Genomic DNA, 21,163 nt, shown 5'->3' on the forward strand with positions numbered 1-21,163 from the left:
CCAGTGAAGAGGACTGCTGATGTCTGAGCCATCTCAAGAAGCTGCTGCTTAAGCGGAGCAGTGTCCAGATGTGGTTATAGCATGTGGCAAGCGTGCAATTGCACCTCAAGTAGGTATGTGTGATAAATCTAATCTAGTCAGCATGGATACGATTTCACTGGAGCAGCAGCAGGCTGAGCTGTGTGCGTGAGCCAGCTGCCTGGGCACTCAGCAGAGCTCTGCATGTTCCAGCTTCGGTCCTGGGTCTGACTGTGATTCCACTTTGAGTCAGGTTTAAGGAGCTGGGCTTTCTTCCCTGCTTCTATAAAGAAAAGGACTGATGTGAATGCGGTGGAATACAGGTACTTAATTTCTCTCCCTTGAGCTCTGTGATTAAATCTAGTCTTTTTGTTTTTAATTTTTCCCCGAAGCAGCTATCTGAGGCCATAAACTGTATTATCCAAAATGTCCCATGTTAGTCCATAGGCAGTGCTTAGAAGAGGTTGCCTTTGGTTCCCCACCAGGCTGCTTTTCTCTGGTGTATCATTTATTGCAGACATAGGAAAGTGTAGCAACAGACGCTGAGAAAATATTTGAAGTGTGCGCTCCATTAATTTTGGCAACTCAGATTTGTTTGTACTTTTTATATGGCAGTGTGTATATATTTGTATGTCAATATATGTAGTGATAATGTGCCTTTATATGTCAATATCTTTTATGGAGAACATCTGCTATGAAATTGTTAGAACATTATGCCATGAAACTCGCCTATTATTGTTCCAGTAGCTCTTGTGTACCGGGTTGATGTAGTAAACCAGTAAAACATTTCAAATATAATTGAATATCCTATCCAGCTAACAACGTTTCCTGTCTTAAATTTCATCAGTCATATACATCACGCATTATAGACTATTGTATTGTAACTTTTTCCTTCAATTTGCACAGTGAAAGACAAACCAATTATCTTTGGAGACTTGAATCATAAAAATTCATAACGTAAATCATGTAAATCCAAGGGTTGTGTGTGTGCCTTCAAGTAGTAAATGGGTTAAAGCAGTGCTGGCACACTTAGTGCTCTGTTGGCATAGTTATTCCCTTCAGATGGTTGGTTGGAATGTGAGGCCTCTTCATGCAATCGCTGCAGCAGAGTTAAACTCTCATGTCACTTATGGGAGAAATTTAATACAAGCAGCTTGTACAGAACAGAGTTCAACTTAACTGATTTTGTTTCCAGAGAGTCAAAGAATACCATCTTCTTTCTTGAAGTTCTTTTTTAATGTTTGTTTGAATCTACTAAGATAAATCAAATACGTGCTAGTCTTTGTTTCGTACTCTGTGGCATCAAATTGGTTGAAGCATTACAGATGCACTCAGTTAACTCCTTCTGCTGCTGTCCTCTGCCATGCTTGTCCTCCGGTTTTTGGGGCTTTCTTCCTTCCAGCTGTTCAGAGCATGTCAGGAACAGACAACTGAGCGTTGTCCCTGAGGCTGACTTGGATTTGTTTCAAAAAAGAACAGAGCAAGGTCTGACAGCTACTTCACCTTCGTCTGTGAAGCCTATAGGGAGCACTACCATCCTCCCTAGAAATATTTTGGCTTCAGTTCCATCTACTGAAAGAATTAGGCAAGGACAGACATTTGAAGAAAACGGGATTTTTGAGTCTGAGTAGAAGAAGGATTTCTTCTATTTTGTGCCCAAATTGACAGCTTGCAGATACTGCCATCGGACAGACTTAGTAGCATTAAAGCCTAAAAGCAGAAATGATAGTTTACTATGTTAAAACCAAACTTCGGTGCATCCCTGCTTTCTAGATGTGGTATATCTATGCCATAAGCCAACCTCACGCGTGCTCAGCAATTAATGATCTGTGCATTTATGGCAGTCTTTAGATTCTGTATGCCATGGTTCTTTCTCTACTGCAGAGTTTGTTTGCTAAAAGAGTGATATATCCAGAGGGAGATGCCTGTCTCCTGCCATCTAGAATAGGCTTGTTCAAGTTGCTAATCAGATATGGCCATCCAGATAGACTATATTAAAGTGCTAGAGCAGAGGAAGTCTTCCAAAAGCCGTAATGAGAAATCTTCACAGTACTGACTTAAGTAACACGTTAAGGTCAGCGTGTGACTGAAGTTAGGAGGTAAGCTCGTTTGCATTCATATCTTGCTTTGAAAAGCAGGCAAAGGGTGATAGCACAGAGGATGTGTTCACTGCTGCACCCATTGGAGCTGTATACTGGAGAAAATGACAGCACTGTGTGCTGGTGAATTCTTACAAATATAAACACGGACTATAATCTTAGGTGTGTCTGTGCTGGGCTGAAAATCTCCCATCAGATGAAACCATGAGCAAAAGGTTTGAGAACAAGTCAGTCTCAGTGTTTTTTGTTGGGTTTTTTTTTGCCGTTGAAAAAGATTTATGAGGTAACTGGGAGAAAAGTAGAACTCCATCATCAACACAATTTCTTAATTAAAATCATTTAAGTATTTTTTTTCTACTTCCTTTTGTGCTGTCAGAGTATCTCTTAATTGGACATATGGCTTCCCACATGTTTGCTGTAAATCGACTGTTTAGTTTTTGTTGAGCAAAATGTGGCCTCATATGCAAAGCGTGTGAAGAATCAGGAGTATGAGCTGAGCAATGTAAGGATGTGGAAGAGGGGAAGTGGATAATCACAAGTTTTTTGCTGTGTGCTTTGTGGGCAGAGTCGGCTTTGTTATGTATCTGTGTGTTGCAATGAGATGTAATAGCTAAGTGAAGGGTTTCAGAGTGCTCTGGGTGTGCTCAGCAGTACTCTGGACTTAGAGGGCAAAATTTGTTTTTAATACAGACAAAGGCAGCAGTAATACCAGTGCACATTTTAGGGACTAGATGCTCTGCCTCTTCTAGGATCTGTCTTTGCTGATGCAGGTGAAATTGGAGACTGAGTGCTGGTATCGCCGCCGTTTGCCAGCGAGCTGTCAATATTTATTGCTTCAGCTGCTGCAAGGCTTCAAGTCAGCATGTACAAGTAAGAAGGTTTTAATGTCCTGAAAGCCATGAGAACTCAACAGTAACTTTCTTCTTTTTAAAAAGAGTTAAGATGCCCAAGAGAAGGAAGGTTAAGCGTGATGCTTCTTAGCTTGTTCTTGAATTTGTGTCTCAGCTGTGAGGTGTGTTTCAGGTTGTTGTGGTTCACCTTTTATTTTTCTGTAACTCCATATTATCATGTGTTTGTAGAAGATTTATTTAAAATGAATAAAATAAGATGCTGTAAAATAATAAAGCTAGCATCTGATTGTGCTATATACGAGTAGCTTTTGTTAATTCCTTTATGTCAGTTGTTGTGTTTTCTTTTTTTGACTTTTTTTTTTTTTTGCTTAGATGAGGAAGTGTTTGGGGTTCTGGAGTGAAATGCTCTACCAGGACTGCAGACAGTATTTTTGCTTTATATTGGAACAGATCTGTTCTGAGCAAAGTAAAGTAATTTTTTTCTGCATTCTGATACCATGTGGCAGAGTTCATTCATGTCTAACTTCTACAATCTTGCTTTACAACTCAGATATGCTCGTTAGGCTCTTAGGTAGTCTCTGTCAGAGATGAACAAGAAGGCAGCATGGATGGAAGGGATCCAGCCGTGTATATGAAATGGATGCTGGTTTTTGTCATCTTCCTAGCTTAATCACTGATGCAATAATTTTATGCTGAGGTGTCTGCTTTGGCCTTCGGATAGTGTGAGAGATTGAGGCTGCTGATGTAATCTGCCCTTCAGGGGTGTTGTAGGGCTGCTTGTTGGCATTTCTGCTGGTTGCTTTGGTAGTGAGGATAATTTTTTTTTCCTTTAACAAAATAAGAATAATAAGCCGTGTGTGATAGTTGTCTGTTTTCACTTTTAATGCCTAATGATGGGTGTGGATGTCCAGCTGCATTTGTAGTCTGTGATCCCTGACTGATCCTGGTTACTATCAGCTTTGGACATCCCTTAGACCAAGCAGAACTTGGCTGATGGCGCAAGAAAGGCAGAGACGTCTCCTGGGCAGTTTCAGAAAGCTTGCATTTGCATCAAATGCTTTTGTCATAATTGTTCCAATGGGAGAGGTTTTTAGCAAGGAAAGTCTGTGGCAACCTGAGCATATCTAGGCTTCAGGCTCAGATTTCTGGCTTCTTAATGCAATAGGAAATAGGTAAGGTCCAGCTTTTGCGGTGCCTTGCCTTTCTTAATACTCCTTGCCCTTGTTCAAGGTTTCAGTGATGTAGTTTATCAGCTTTGAACATTGCTCTGTGGGTAACTGAATCGATCCTTGGTTGGGCCCTTGAGATCTTTCTGGGTGCTCTCAAAGACTTCTGCCAGATGCATCTCCTTTGGACCTCTGTAGTGGCTCCTTTATTTTGTCTCTTAGAGGTGGGAAGGCCCCCTGTGTACAATGATTGCTGCACTATGGAGATGTCACTGTGTGGCTGTGCTTAAAATGTGCTTTTAAGGTTTGCTTTGTGTTGGGTTTAAAACATTTTTATGTAAGGTGTTTGTCAGCATTTGTTGACAGGAAGAAACATGAAAATATGTGGGAAGTTCTGAAGCTTTCCAATGCACTGTTTAACATTTTTAGTGCAGTTATTGGAACAAACTGGTCAGACTGTTCTCTTTTTTAATATTTAGTCACAGGGCTTTTAAAGAATAAGGCAGCTGACTTCAGAAATTACTGAAACATTGCATCCTGCTGCGCACCGCCTGCGTGTAGTTCTGCTACGGAACAGTAATATTACTTAGGATCTAATGACTGAAGTTAGTTATTTACTGTTATCTGCAAGAAAGGTGTATTAGAATTATTTTACTGGATACACTGCCCTTGCCCATACACTCCATGGTAGGAGTTACTGTAACATCATGCTTTCCCCATACCAGGTAAGCCAGAACTCTCTGTGTGATGGTTTGTTGCCACTGTTCAGGAAAAGTTGTTTCTAAGCTAGCTAATTTTAGAGGTCGGTTTCTTTTCAGGAAACTGTTTCTATTTAGAGAACAGTTCTTATCTGAAGATTCCCCGTGCTATATTCAGTGTACTTTAGGTAATGTTTGTGTAAGTGAGTCAAGGTGGCTGGGTTCGTGTTATGTTATGATGTATGAATAATCAATGTATGAATAATCAGAATACTAGGTGTCAGCTGCCAATGAAGTAAAAAGTTGGATTCAACAGCAGAACGTATTCAGAATAATGCTCTTTTCTCAGTAGAAACTGAATTTACTGCAGTGTGTTCATGGGGCTATGTATCTAAATGTAATTAACTCTTGTCTTTAAAGATCTGACCACTGCTTAATTTGGATAGTTTTAGGTTGGTGGTGTTTTAGGAATGTAGGCTTCCCAGTGGATGGCAGAGACTTGAAGCTTGAACAAGAAAATGAAATGAGCTGTGAAGTGCCTGAATCAATAAGATGCTTGAAGAATTTTATTTTAGGCTGCTTTTAAAAATGGCTGCTGAAATGAGAGAGTTCTTAGGAATCAGATGGCTTTTTGGCTGTAGATGTTTAGCACCATCCTCCCAAGTTCATTATGGCTGTCTGTAATTCTGCTTTGATTTCATCTTCTGCAGTAGATCGCTCCTGAAACATACTTGAGTGGATTAATCTCACTGGTATATTATTTTATTATTTGCTACCTGTCTCAATTAGATTCTGAAACATTTAGATTACAAGAGCACTCTTCATGCGTGTTTGAAAAGGATCTGCCCTGTGTGCTCTCTGATACCTCCCCTACTCCCTGCCAAAATGGTGTTTCATTATAAAATATAACACAGCTATTTGCTTAAAAGGCTGCAAGGAATATTTCACTGGCATTTGCTTTTTATTTCTGATAAATGCTAACTGTTTTTCTTATGTAGAAGTTTAAACTGGTGATGTATCTGAATTTTAGAAGAAGAGACTGAGCTTTGAACAAATGCAGCTGAATCTTATCACTAGAGTCTTTCCACTGACCTTTGTGAGAAACACGTAGGTACCTTTAGGATTGCTGAATGTTTCAGTGAGGCATGCAGGCTGTTTTCAGCATTATGTAGTCTTGTCTCTGGCTTATAATTGTTGCACTTCAGCAATATGACTGCATGCTGTTATTTAATCAGACATTGAATAAATGATCAAGAAAGCTTCTGAATAATTGCTCAGTGGTTTGAAGCTTCTTACAGATTCTTTGTTGTGTGTATCTTTTCTACTTTTCCCCATTTTTCCTGTCTTGTTTCCTTAATAAGGGACCCTGGGTCGTGTGGGATTCTGGAAGACTGGAAATGTGCGTACAGTAAGAAACTGAGTATGCTCAGGTGTCTGGCTGTGGGACCACCCATCGTAGCTGGAGCAGTGAGAGCCAGACAAGAAGCTGGGGGCCTGATGCTCCTGCAGGGCCTGAGGAAAAGCTGGGAAAGGAAAGAGAAGAAGCAAGTAGTTAAGAATGAGCTGAACCACGGGAAGAAGTTTCCTAAATATGTGTGTATTGCTCTGCTTCACAAAGCCTCTGTTGGCTGAAGTCTGGCTTGGAGGCCATGACCTGGTGTGCAAGGCACAGCGTTCAAGGAAGAATCTTGTTTATATTCCTTCTACATTTCTATTCTCTCATATACTCGCTTTTTATCTCTTGCTAAAAACTTAATAAAATCTGACATTGGTGTAGTGTGGAGTATGCTTTGAGGAAACTATATAAGGAGAAGGTGTAAGCAGAGCCCTGTGAAAGCTATGACTGCCTTTGTATCCTGTTACATTCCTTCAGTCAGCTGTAGATGTTTCTGATTGCAGTGATGTTTGGTTGATAACATGTGTTGAAGTGGCTGTTATGCGGCTGTTTGCTGCCTGAGCTCAGCAGTTTGTGCTCCGTAGGCAGAGTGGGCACTCTTCCTCTCGTGAAAAGGAAAAGTGAATTATTACAGGTTTAGTCACTGATGAGCAATCAGAGCTATGCTGAGCTGAGCTTTACAAGTCTCACTACAAATCACGACATCAGTATGGTTTCTAAGTGAGTTAATAAGTGTTAAGTTTAGCTCTCAGTTTTAATATACCAAGTACAGACATTTTTTCTTAAATGGAGGATTGCTCATTTGGCGTTTGCACAAGAAAACTGAAGTGCAGCTTTTACAGTTGGAGTACAGTTTGAAAGAGCATTTGAAGGATAAGAGCAATAAATCTCATCACGTTATCCTCCAGACGTGCCATGTTTGGAATAACTTTTCTTCCTGTATTCATCTGTAGAAGTTTTAAGCCGTGTGTCAGGATGTTGAGTTGGATTCGATGATCCATGTGGGCCCCTTCCCAGTGGGGATGCTCTGAGTTTCTGCGCCTCTTGTTCAGAGCTAGCTCAGTTGCAACCTTGTTTGGTTTTGAACTATGCGTCTGAATAAGTAGTAGGCGGTGCTTGCATTCTCCATGCTGTTGCTTTTAGGTGCTTTGCATGGCTGTAATGTTAAAACTCAGAGCACAGCTTTTGAGGTCAGCTTCTATGGAATGATGAAAATAATGAGGGGCCACATATATGAAAAAAATGGTGTTGCAGCTTGTCTCCAGTTTTGTAGAAATCTGACTCATTGAAGGTTAAGACTTCAGAACAGCATTCAGTGGCTGTAACTATGAAACCATCTTCTGTCCACCTGCTTCAGTTGCTGCCCAGAGTCCTGTTTGCTCTGATTTCCATTGTGATTAATGTAGGTGTGACATGTGGGACAGGGGCACTACTGAGAACGTAGAGATAGTGAGATATGATACCTTTAACAAATACAAGTGTTGGTTATTTTGTTGGATTTTTCTTTTTTTTTACCTTTCCCAAATAAGATATTCTCATCTATGAACTGAAGTCGAAATGGAGAAAGTAACAAGCCAAGATAGCAGCAACTAAAGTCTGAGTGTCACCGAGATCACTGATGAAATATGAAGGCTTTTGAAAATAGAATTCCCAGTGGGAAATTTGTTGTTTCTTTCCCTAAAGCCACGGCCTAACTTAGGTCTTCTAAGAATGCACCAGCAAGCCTGAAGAAAATGCCTTGGGAAAGTGTTGTGTTAACCAGAAGACAACTCTGTGCTAGTTAGCAAATACGTCATTGGAAACTGTGGTTTTTTTTTATTCTTTTATTGTAAGGTGATGAAAAACCCTTTGATTGTCCATGGTTTGATCAGGTGCCTGTGAAAAGTGCATTTTATGGTGATGATGACTGAGTAATTAGGACAGCTTTAAAAAAGTGGGCATGAGAAGGTAGAATTTAATGGCACATAAAGAAATACATAGTCAAGATGTATGTTTCTGCAGGCAGCTTGGAAATGGCTGTTCTGCCTCTGGAGAGTGCAGATGTTCAGAATACAGTGTTACCTGTTCTCTGGACTTCAGTAGGCCAAGAAAGCATGTAACTTATGGAATTCAGGGACTGTGTGTAGTTGCAAAACTGTCTGCTCTTAGAAGATGACTTAAATGTCCTAGTGTGAAACACACCAATACTTCCGTGTGGTGTTCTCTGCAGCTGAAAGAAACAAGTGCTCTATCATGCACGAAAAGAGAATCAATAAAGAATTGTGTATGGCTTCCTGTTTTTTTATGTTGTCCCACTTAAAAAACGTTCTTTTGGCTAAGACTTGGTTTATTGTTTTGCAACAATGCTTGTGTATCACTTGCTAGCTGAGGACCTTGGAGCTCTGAGGCTGGTCTGACTGTAAGGCTGTATTGGGTCTAGAATGACTAAAACAAAGGATGGAAAACAGATGTATTTCCTAATACCGCAGCACAGCAAGAAGTGAGAGATCAGTGGCAACTTGCAATCTTGTTTTCAAGGGGTAGACCATGCTATTGTTCTGCACTTATTTTCCATTACTTACAGCAACAGATGATGACAGAGCTATAGAACTGTGATTGTAGGATATACATATATCATATAGGTCACTCCATAGTGAGAATTGGAGTTTTGTCTCTGTTAAATGCAAACCTATAGGTAGTGGTAGCAGTGGGTTTTGGAGCAGGGCTGGCAGCGTGTCTAGATCCCTGTGATGACAGCCTGTGGCTCTCAGCATGCTTCAGCGCAGATCCAAATCAGAGTGAATGTGTTTTGGTAAATCAGTTCAAAATACAGAAAAGAAAAAAAAAGAAAAGAAAACAAAAATAGTCTGGAGTTGTGTTTTGCATGGGCTTACATTCCCTTTGAGGGTGTGACAGTCTGAGAGTGACGTTTGACCCAGCTCCATACAGCCCTTCAACCTTCTCATTAATTATCTTGGTGTAGGCATTCTTTGGCTCCTGGTCTTCTGTAGCCATTTCCCCTTGGAGCTGTGGATGGGGGAGGAGGACACTTTGTTGTCTCTAGGCAGTATGGAGCGATGAGATGCTCTGTTTGCTCTGCTAATATGTAACAGTGAGGAGCTAGTGATGGTCCTCATCTTCGTAGTCATACATGTGTGAATGTATTCTGGCTGTGTCCTTCTTAGGCACACAGAATATTGGAATGATGGGTGGATGGGCTGCTCAGCCTTGAATTGCTTGTGCGGTCTGTGCCTATTGGATTGTGCTTAGAGGTAGAACGGCCAAATCTACAAAAATACCCAGCACTGGCTCCTTGAAGACTACAAAAGGACGTTGATTTGGCCAGCATTACTCTCTCCCATTTAGCAACCCCCAGGCCAGGCTCAGCAGTGTAAAACGGATCTGTACAAATCCACGCAGTGAAGGTCTTTGAGAGTCACCATGAAGGCTGTCTGACTTCATGGCAGCCGTTCCTTCACGTGCACTGCAGTACGTGAGCTCGTGTGGCTGTCAGATGTAACCTGTGTGGGGAAAATGGAAGTTCCAAGGAAATAGAAGTAAAATAAATGGAAGGATTATAATTCTGACACAGTTTTTCCTAACCTGTTCTGCCAGAAAGCTTCAAGACCTCGCAGAGTTCTGCACAGATGTAATTTGTTTCCACTGAACCCTTGAAAGAATCTTTGTAAGTAGGTCAGATACAGTTTCCTCGCTTTAAAGTTGTATCTCTTCCGCTATTTATGAAACTGTAAGCAATCTTGAGAATAAATGAACTGATCTCAGTTGCTGAAAATACGCAGCCATGAAGGTGGATTTCTGCTTGTGGTTCTGATGTGACGTTAAGTAATGAAAGATGTTTCCACATGTGTGGAAAAAGAATCAATCCAGAGGATGGATAGAGGGAAGAGTCAATCCAGAAAATTTGGAATAAATTCTGCTTTTATATAATAACAGAGGCTTTTGCTTCGACAACTACCAACCTCATTTTTTCTTGCTGTTCATGTGAGTTGGCATTATTTTTTGCTTGAAGCTTATCATGAGGCATGTGGGATTTTTGTCTTTTTTTTTCCCTTACTCTTACTGGTTTGCTTAACAGATATGTGACATTCTCACCAGCAAAGATTTTGCTTCTGTGTGCCCATTAAAGTAGATGGAAAGCAGGGCTTTTTTGGTGGCTGTAATGCCTGATGTGGTGTTTTAACATTAGTTTCACATTTACATTTGGAAATAAATGTACCCTGATCCTTCTAACTTTGCTTTACTTGGGCAAAAACGTGTTGATGATGTAAAGGAGGAGGCTTTGTGACATAAAGTGTGTTTGCAATAGAGGCATGATTTAGCAAAGTAAGAACTGCTGGGCATGTTTTTGGTGCAACCATGTAGCAGAGACAGACTGATGTCAGTTCTGCTGCTAGCCAGGAAGGAAAAAAAACTGCAGTAGTATCCATTTATGGGAGATTATCACAAACGTTTGTAGATCTCTTCCCTTGCACGCTGTGCATGCTGCTGGTCCTTGTGTTTCAGAAAGAGCGGAGAGAAATGGGAAAGGATGGGCAGGATACAGCGTTGCTGACCAGAAACAGCTTTGTGTAAGAAGAGATTGACGGGGTGGTATTGTGTAGTTTTGAGCCAAGGTACCTGAAGGAAGATATGAGGCATCAAAATCAGGGCTGACATGATGGGTGAAGACAGCAGCTCGCTGCCTTGTATCATTCAGAATCTGTGGATATCAGCTCTCAGGTACTGGCTGCATTGATGGGCGCTTTTGCAAAGTGGAGACAGCAGTCTGCCGGTGTATGTACTCAGACAGTGATCTCAGTCATGTATGGTGTATTAAAAAATGAAGCCATACACAATTTTAAATAGCTGCTCACTGAGACCCTTTTATTAGCTACATTCAAGGAATGCAACTGGACTTTTGCAGAACTAAATTTAGTGTAATCAGACATGGGGTGAATCTTTTTTAGAGTGAGGCAGCTGACTTAAGTCTGCATGTTTTATGCATCCAGGCTTAATAGTCTGCTGGATATTCTCGGTGTGTTTTCAATGAGAAAGTAGAAATTCGTGTGCCAGCTGTTGTTTTCCATGTCAGATACTGCTCTGCGCTCGGCTGTGTAGATGTTTCCTGGTCTGGCCTTGACTTGCTATTAATACTTGCTTAGAAACTTGCTTTCTCCTTGGAAGAATTTTTTTTTTTCCGTGAAGAAAATACAAGGGATGCAACACTGCGTGCTTGTCAAGTGTTTTGAAGTATAAATAACATTGAGCTCGTTTCCTTTTGACCAGTGGACATCACACAGTACTCATTTGGGCTTCACTTCCATTGAACAGTACTTCTGAGTACTGTTGGACATCGTACGTTTTACCCAAGCAGTCCTTTGTTGCTGTCAGGTAATACAAGATGACGTGCCTTCCATTCCTCCTCTTTTTTATATTTTCCTTTTCTGTTTTTCACCCCGAGCTGCATCAGAATGGCATGGCTGTTTCCTCGGTGTAAACGGAATGTGTTGTGAAGTGCTGCCTGTGACTAATCGCCTCTTGCTGTCTCTGCCTATTAGCTGTCTGATGGTGATGTGGTTGCACCACTCTCTACACATGGCCTCAAGGATCTGGCATTGTGACACCCGTATTAAAATATGCAACACTTGATTTCTGGAGATGTTTTGGGTTGGAAAATCGGAGAGGTTATGAACCACTGTTGTGGCTGTTTTTACCCCTTTTGATTCAATGCCTGTTAGGTGGTAATTGAGTAAGGTGTATCCAGTTAGTCTCTGAGCATTCATTTTAGTATACAGTCGATGTTCTAGGGGCTATTTATTTTTTACTTTTCTCCCATTTTATTGAATTGATGTTAATTTGAGCACTTTGGATATATAGCTTAGAAGGTTGGTTTTTGCTTTGCTTTGTTGCTGTGATTATTTTTTAAAGTGAAAATGCGCATGAAGTTTGTGAAAAGTCAGTGCTGTGCTCACTGATTTGATGAAGTATTACCAGATAAAAATATTACGAAGGTAATTTGGGTTTTCAAGTTCACATCCACTATAATCTTACTGAACAGTTTACCAAACTGAAACAAGTGTGGGACTGGTGCTTCATTTATTAGCAGATGTGAAACTTGCAGACTGTTGTGGAGAGTGTAGCTGTATGAATTTTGAATTGTCCATTGGCATCTTGGTAGCTGTGAAGTAGTTTTGTTGAGAGAACAGTTTATGTAATTCCCATCCTATTTAAGTATAGGCATTCCCAATTCTGTTGCATCTCATTCCCCCAGCCTCATCCACAAGTGCTGTTCTATGAAACGAAATGTCATTTAGTTTAGGAAAACAAAGGGTAATATTTGTACAAGACAAATAGGAAATACCTAAATAGATGAGGAAGCATCATTAATTTTTTCCATTTTTTTTTTTCTTCAGGGGTTTATAAGAAGATATAGGAACCATTTCTCAAGCTGAAGACAAAGTAAAAGAAAACTGTATCATGTGTTAAAATACCGAAGAGTGAAATTTCTTGGATTAGTATATTTCTGGATTGCAAAGGACAGGAAAGAAGAGGCTGAAAATGGGGAGAAAGAAAATACAGATCACGAGAATAATGGACGAACGGAACAGACAGGTGAGGAACGAAAAATCTGCGTGAACACGGCCGTGAGTAATCCGAAATCTGAATGGAGACTTAAAGACATCTGTTGTCTTCATTCGCCCTGCTAGAGCTGAGCGTGGTCTCCCTGTGTCTATGGATGACATTGCCAGAACTCAGAGAAGAAATGCTCTCAATTTTTTTTAATCACAATTTTAGGGGATGTTATTGTTATAAGTTAAGAGCAGTGGCTTCTTTAAATCCAGTTCACTGTGTAGCTGCTCTTCTCATACAGTACAAGTATTTGCTGCAGCCTCTTTGGCAGAGGTGTAGCTGTGGGCAGTGACCTGCAGTGATTGTATATAGGGAATACTACAGTGCTATTGAATAGGTTATAGTAAATCCTGTGTCCTGTAGCGAGTTATGTTAATATGCATCCTTTTAAGAACACTGAATTCTATTTCTTGAAGAGTTGTTCACTAAAACAATCTTTGAAAATTGTCAGTCAAGAGGGAGGGATGCTCAGAAGTGCACTGTTAAAAGGATACCAAGGGAAAGCTGGTTACCTGCTTGCTCAATGTGGGGGGTGACCTGTGAGCTTGGAAAGTACCAAAATTTGGTGACTGCACGCAAGGAATTTCCTTTCAATTTCCAAATTGTTTTGTGAGATACAAAGCAAAATTTCAATTGGATATCAAAACATATAATGGGGTGTTTGGAAGCTGCAGTTTTTAATGAAAGCAGTGTAGGAATGACTTCTGATCTTCAGGAGTAGTTGTTGTGAGTCTGACTGAAGATCCAGCTAATCCAATATCTTTTATCCAGCATTGTTCTGAAACAAATAACCAGTGCTGTGTAGGATAGAGATGCACATGTTACGCTGCTCTGTAATCCTCTTCCAGGTTCTAACTATTCTTAGCTCAGTGATTTCCTGAGCTGGATGTGGTTTCCGTATATTTAGTAACCATTAATGGATTTCCACCCCCCTGTCCCAGTGGACTTGTTCAGTCATCCTTTGAGCCCTTATAAAGTTGCAGCATTTACAAGATTTTTTGGCTCAGGCTGTCTGTAGGTTTGTTGTATGTTGTTTCAAGAAAGCCCTTTTCATTTATGTTTAGTTATGCTTCTGCTCATTTTTTAGCTCTTCTGTAAAAGAGGCTCTGGTCAGTTTCTGTCTGGTCTGTCTCTGTCTTGCTTGTTATTCTCTGGAACTCTCATATTTTCTTATTTTCTCTTTAGCATCCTAGCTTACTTAATTGTCTTCACAGAAAATTTATTCCACACCTTTGTTCCTACACACTGCTTGTCTCTAAATTGTCTCTAAACCTTTTTGAGTGCTGTGTTCTTTCTGATGGCAAAGGGACCCAGAATTGCACTCACTGTTCAAGATTCATGCAAAATATGGATGTATAGCAGTGTTGGTTTTTTTTTCTATTTCCTTTCGGCTTTCTTTTCTAACTTCTGTTGTGTTCCAACTTGATGTTATTTATCTTTCTGAAAATATCTTTTTAAGTGACTGATGCTGGGGTTGTGAGTGAATTCCATTAGACGTTGCTGCTGATGTGCCAGCTCGAAGCCCATTGTTTGGTATGCAAAATCAGGATTGTTTTTCTCCCTGTATCACTTTAAAGCAGCGTAAACTCTGAGAAGGCTATATATAGCAGAAAAGTATTATTGGAGTTTGGGAGAAAGCCAAGTATTGTGTTTGAACAGCTTTAATCACACACTGACTGTGTGTTTGATGTAGATAAATGTCTTAAGTACACATAGTAAAAGCAGAGGAATTGTAATTTCTTTCAGATCTTGCTCCGGAACTTCAGGCAAGTTGAGGAGATAGAAATTGGTTATTCTCCTCACCTTCCTACCCCCCTTTAACTTGCTTGGAGAAAGTTGGAATCTTGTTTTTGTCATGTTTGAAGTTAGAAATAGGTATATGTATAGATATCTATCTCCATGTCATTATTCAGATTGTTACTCCTTTTTTTTTTTTTTGCATGGACAGGAAGGAAAATAGTGCATTTGTATGAAATCTTAGCTGCTCTGCATGGACTGAAGCAAAATGCGAGGATTAAACTCTTTAACTTTCCTTCTTGGTATTTTTTGGCTAGCATGATTTTGGCTTCACAGTGATGAGGAAGAGCTTTTAGGCCCTATCTTAACATGGGAGTTAGGTTTGCCATTTCCTTTTCCTGTGGAAACAGGTTTTAAAGATACAAAAGAGCTTTTGTCAGTGGAGCTGTGTTTTGTAGAGATGTTGGTGCTCTCTAATCCCCCTGGTGATCAGTGTTTTTTGGCAGCAATTATGTGCTGCTTTGACATACATATCCTGTACATCAGGGCATCATAGTATCAGATATGAATTTACTTTTAAGAATCTTTTTCATTGTGCTTGATAAGTAGTGTAGCTAGAGCTTATTTTGCTAATCACCTAGTTCATATTTGCATTTTTCATTTGTATTCTCTCAATTTTTTTTGTGGTATGAGTAGCTGATAGTAGGTTACTGGTGAATATGAGAGATGTCTTTCTGGTTAGTGGTTTTTTTTTTGTTTGGAAATACAAATAGAAATGTGATAGAACTATGCTTATAGTGGGTTTATATAACTTGTGGGAATAAAAGCTATTGTTTTATCAGAAGCATCTTATTTCTAATGAGATTGTATGTGAGCTCAAAACAATTTTATATAGACCATTACTCTGGGGGATTACAATTGTCTTGAGACTGTCATTGTGTTATTAATTAAGCAGTCTTATCTGCTTGAATGAGCTGTAGGGCATTTATGCTCATTAAGGCGAAGAGAATAAAGCACAGTAAATTAGATATCAAAGGAGCTCAGTCTTGCTGCCTTTACTCTCTTCCTCCTCTGCCCTTTTTTGTGAAGTGATATTAGAGTAGTATTGAGGAGATTGTTGGCCTGCAGTGAGGGTGCATGGTTTTTGTTTCTTGTGTGGTCTTAATGGCACAATAAATAGTAAGATTAAAAAAAAACAGAGAAGCTGATATTCTGCTGTTCTTAAATGAAAAATGAGTTTGTAATAAACTTTGTGCGCTAAATTTTGGGCTTCAGTGGGAGTGGGGTTTGTAAGCACTGGTCCAAGCCTTACAGGAGATTAGAGGAAAAACTGTTTAGTAGGAGTTTTGAGCGCCTTTCTTGGGATCAGGCAGGTCCTCAGTGATCCTGTCTTTCTGAGAAAAGACAATGAAGTGGCAGAGCTGCTATGAGCTGTTCACAGGACCTACTTTTAGGAATGTTTTAAGAATGTTTTAAAAGGCTGTTTTGAAATATATGTGGAGAGCAAAATTCCCACCTATGTTTGGGGGAAATAAAGCCCATTAAAACTTTCTTCTGTACTTGGTCAACTTGATGAAAGGATGACTGAAAGCAGAATTCAAGCAGTAGCTGCACTAAGATGAACCCTACTGAGCTTTTGTCATCTTGCATCACTAATACATTGTAATTGTCAACAGTAAGTAGATAAGGAAGATCTTGCCATAGCTGAACCTTGAGTGAGTTTGAGCACCAACATGAAATAGTTTTGGCAGGGTATTGTGTCTAGGGCTTCTATCAAATGTGCTTTAAAAATGTTGTGTGCTACAAGCATCTGAATAGAGATTGTCCAGGCCTTGCATGGGGCTCTGTGTGTGGTTAGTGGTCTTCATGTTTCTTAGAAGCATGGAATAGGAACATAGGTGGAACTTGGTTTGTAATTTATCTGACTGCATCTATGTGGAAAAAAAAAAAAGTGTTCTTCCTTGTGTGCAGGTATGGAGGTGTTTAAAGGAACTTGCATGCTCTTACTGTCTTGAATTGTTCAATCATTAGGTTAATTTGACTAGTAGTGGTTGAGCTGAAATAACAGAAAGCTGCTTTGTCATAATTTGCATTGGTTTTAAGAAGTAGAAAGAACTGGATCATTGCCTGACATTAACTTTGAGGTTTTGAACTAGCTTCTTCAGAATGAGGTCAGGACTAGATCAACAGAATCCCTGGGAGGTTTTTTTTCCCCTGATTTTAATGCTTCAGTGGTGGCAGCTCATAAGGCAGTGACTCTCCCTTCCCCCAAACCAAGAAGTCCTAAGTTTTGTTACAAATCTTAACTCTTTGTACAGTGTGTGCCAGGTATGCTTTCTGGGCTTAGTTAATTGGCATCCAGTTTCTTGCATACAGTAAGAACATTTCATGTGGGATTTTTTTGGTAAATATGCACCATGGAAATTTGAAATAAAACTGAAAACAGCCAACCCTTCTGTGTTGAAAAGCAGTATTCTTTTAGAACAATATTTGTGCTACAAGGAAGCTGAAAGTAAAGATTGTATTAAAATATTACTTTAAATTGTATTTAATTTCAGTCGGATGCAAGGCATGGGAAATACCGTAAGTGAGAATTGTTTTTGCTGTCCTCAGTGTAAATTGAAATAACAGAGAGGACTTCTTAACGTAAAAAATGAAATGAAAAAACTGTGGTCTAAAACGTGCATAAACAAATGATTCTTTTGTCTTTGTTGTTGCGTGCCCGTAGTAGTCCACAGTACTGCCTTGGCAACAGTCATTGCAATTCCTCATGTTAGCGTGGCTTATTTTTAGCTCAGCCTCATCCTTGCACTGGGAATGTCTTTGTCCTGGAAACAGTATGTTCTACGTGTGTTTTCATTGTATAACTGTGTAACTGTGTCTGCCTTTAGATGGTTAAAAGAGTAAGCAAAATCCAAATCACACACTTTCAAACCTAACATCTCGCAATTCACATGGAGAATTGTGCTTATTTTAGAAACAGGGACGCTTAAAGTTGATAGGCAATTTGTTCAGTATTATGCAATACTGCTGGATGAGAACAAAAAGTGGATACCACTGAGTATGGACAGCATAGTTGCTGGAGAATGAGCAGCAGATAGAGGGAAAGCGGTATGAAGCCATGCCTGGAATCTTCCAGGCAGGCATCAGTTGTGGCTATTGAACACAGTGCGCTCATACTCCATATTCACTGTTGGAGAGTACTAATACAAGTAGACTTAATCCATATTAGCATTAGTGCTGATGTTAATTACCTGTGTTCCTACAGTGCTTCATGTTAACAGTTTGGGTTTAGCATTCTGAGCAGTGTGTGCTGAAACAGCTTCTTTAGGTGGGCCTGGGATGATGTGAATAGCTGGAGAGGAATCACAAATCCACAGTGCCTTTGCCAGCATTTGTGGGGAAATACATAATTCTTAGTACTGCTTTAATAATAGTTACTGTTAGCAAGGTGTATATATATATTGTTACTGCATGTCTGCACCTCCTTGTCAGAATTCTTATGTGATGAGGAGGTTGCTATGCTTTTCTTATAGCAGGTAGTAATGAATCATGTGTGTAAGATACTCATCTCTAGAAGAAAACGCCTTCAGGTGTGAACACGCGTAATTTTCTCATCTGCCCTGTAAGCTGTAGGAACCCCTAATACAGGTTTCTTTATTTCTTGTGTTTTATTTAATTCCTGTCTTGCAGATAGGCCACTCACATGCAATGGAGACGTATGCTATAGGTCACTCACATGCAACAGAGGGCATATGCCTTGAGGGGACATGGATAGATGGAGGTATTCCATCAAATTGAAACACTTGAAAGCTCTGAAAGTACTGTCTTTATTTAAAAGTTATCAGAACGTAAACTTCATAGAATATAAAGTGTCTTTTGGAGGTACTTGAATGGACAATACTGAACATCCTTTTAAGAAAATTGTCCTTAGCATCAGACCTGTACTTCATTTGATTTGATATCAAATACACTGATACTCCTACATCCTTTAACTAACTGAAATCCTGTGAAAGGATGTGGTTTTAATTTTTTTTTTTTTTTCCATAGCTGATGGTGATTTTTGTAAGAATTGTCTCTGCCTTTTCTCCATTTGGCCAATACTCCTTTTTAATAGGTTTGCTTTCCCACAAGCAACAATTTTAAGAGGACAGAATGATTGTTTCATGATGTTCCCAAGTGGCAGAAAACAGCTTAGAAATGTGAATCTGAAAGCATGGTTTAATAGTAGCCAAGTAAGCATATTTCTTAGCTTCCTTTCTTACTATACACATATAGTAACAGTGTTACTTCCATTGATACTGTGGATTTGCTCAATCGTTAGAATTAAGGTTGTGAGTTAGTCTGGCCCAGCTTTACAGCTACTCTAAACATCAGAGAAGGATGTATTTTAATACCTGGAAAGCTAAAGCTAGTTGTGCAGAAGGAAACGTGGTGAGGGGATTACTACAGCCCTTATCATTTCTTGGTATATATGCTAGAGGAAGAGCTGGGTGGGAAATACTGTTTAGCTTAGTTAAATATAGAGTACTGACCCTGAAAGTGACACCCAAATATGATAGGCAGTTCTTCTTAAGCCTCTACACGTGTTCAATTATGCTGCTTGTTAGCAGAAATAAGTAGTGTAGGCTCAGCTGGTGTATTTCTTGAATGCTTTCTTATAGTCTTTCACAACATCCTTATTTAAAAAAAAATTACATATATATATATATTTTTTTTTTCTTTAGGTCACCTTTACGAAGAGGAAGTTTGGATTAATGAAGAAGGCATATGAGTTGAGTGTACTCTGTGACTGTGAAATAGCACTCATCATTTTTAACAGCTCTAACAAACTCTTTCAGTATGCCAGCACTGATATGGACAAAGTTCTACTTAAATACACAGAATACAACGAGCCCCATGAAAGCAGAACCAACTCAGATATCGTTGAGGTAACAATCTGAATAGATGATCTGTGTTCTTATCTCATTAACACTTTAAATATGGAGTAATATATTGTAATAGTTAAAATATCTTAAAATATAAATGTATTTATTAACTTTTATCTTAAAACATCAACTGCTGTTTTCAGTCTGTTTTACTTGTAAGGGAATAAGTCATTTTTACATCTCTGTTGCCTTCCCACCTGCCTTGCACCCCCTGCCAGTTATTTTGGTGACTTGATCGATTTAAACCGTATTTGCTAATGGAAATAGAAATGTGAAAGATTTTTTTTTGTTGTTGGTGCATTTTTAGAGAAAAGGAGGGGGGAGGAGATGATACTAAGGCTTCCTGGGGGGGGGAGGAAAGAATGGAGAGTAAGATCTAAAGATCTAAGCCAAGGTCTAGCTCAGCCTAAACACAATAACAACTCAGGCCTCTTCTTTTCTGAGAGCTACTTCACCAGTCCAGTATTGCACATGAATCAGCCAAGGACTTTGCTGCTGCTTATTGAACCTAAAGGAAGAAGTTAATCTGTGGTTAATTTTGTTGTCCAGTTACTTTGTATGTCGGTTAAAATACTGTAAAATGCACACAGATTTTGCTGTAATAAGATAGCATGAGTATGTCATAGCTTCTATTTTTATTGTGCTTATGCTTTAAATATAAACACAGATTTTTTTCAGTATGCAGTTTCTAAAGTGGGCCCTGTAGAAGTCAGGGATTCTTTTGTCAGTTTGAGTCTTCTGAACTACAGCTGAGTTTCAGAGAAGTCGTGTCTGCAATAGTCCTATAAATGAACCAAAACAGGTGTCTGACATTTACATTCCAGAGCTGTTTTCCAAACGAATGCCTTGCCTGTAAGGAGTGGTTTAGGGATAGTGGTTAGCCTTGTGTAGTTGAAGAACTGTATAGCTGGGGGATTACAGAGTACAGGCAGGATACCATCTGATGTTTTCAAAAAGTTAGAAAAATGAGAACTGAACAAATGCCTTATTTCTTTCTGAGAAATTATTTGCTAATTTGTCAGCTGCCATTTGTGATCACAAAGATGCCTTCCCAACATCTGTCTTCAGCTTTGAGTACAACTGAGACGGATAATAAAAGCTGTGAAGAATTGCAGGAATATTACTTCATTGTTGTATTAGTGTAAGTAGAGGTTACCCAGTGAAGAGGAAGATAAAAACCTGATTCTTTCAAGATGAGCATGGGGCAGGCATAGATTTGAGGTAGAGGTGCAGGCAGACTGATTTTCGTTCTGCAGGCCTCACTGTGTTATGTATGGCTCATGGAAGCAGTTCTTCATATCTTCAGTGAGAGCCTCTTTGAAAATCATTTCTGTGCCAGCCTACTTGTGTACATGTGTATTTTTTTCCAAACTGATGTCAAATGTTTGACCCCTGGCAGCTGCAGAGAAAAGTGCAATCAGTATTCAAGTGCATATATCGTTTCTATTCTGGGGGAATACACAAGGGCTCATCTACAGATTCCTTGTAATGTTGCTTCTCTAGGTTTATTGTATTATGCTGCTATGATATTTGAGATTTTACTGTGGTTGAAAAACAGGAGTAGGAATTAGAAATGCACCTGTTCGTTCTCTGATCTTGTCCTAGGAAAGAAAGATGAATAAATACTTCAGTCTGAGAGAGGAGATGAGTGTCAGCTTCAG

General features: G+C 39.5%; 1 protein-coding gene across 8 annotated transcripts in view; it reads left to right on the plus strand.

The window, feature by feature from the left end:
* MEF2A (myocyte enhancer factor 2A) overlaps window positions 1–21,163 on the plus strand; it is a 73,231-nt gene that overhangs the window by 14,865 nt on the left and 37,203 nt on the right. For 7 of the 8 annotated variants that reach the window (XM_065734047.1, XM_065734043.1, XM_065734046.1 and 4 more), the window contains exons 2-3: window positions 12,621–12,819; window positions 19,302–19,505. In XM_065734047.1, coding sequence (XP_065590119.1) covers window positions 12,766–12,819; window positions 19,302–19,505 — 258 coding nt within the window. In that variant the 5' untranslated portion in view covers window positions 12,621–12,765. Of the gene's footprint in view, window positions 1–11,573; window positions 11,599–12,620; window positions 12,820–19,301; window positions 19,506–21,163 lie in introns of those variants that run through there. The other variant, XM_065734041.1, reaches the window with a different exon arrangement.

The sequence above is a fragment of the Cyrtonyx montezumae genome, unplaced genomic scaffold, assembly GCF_038088225.1.
Source record: "Cyrtonyx montezumae isolate F1298 unplaced genomic scaffold, pur_monq_1.0 scaffold_17, whole genome shotgun sequence".
Taxonomy (NCBI): Eukaryota; Metazoa; Chordata; class Aves; order Galliformes; family Odontophoridae; genus Cyrtonyx; species Cyrtonyx montezumae.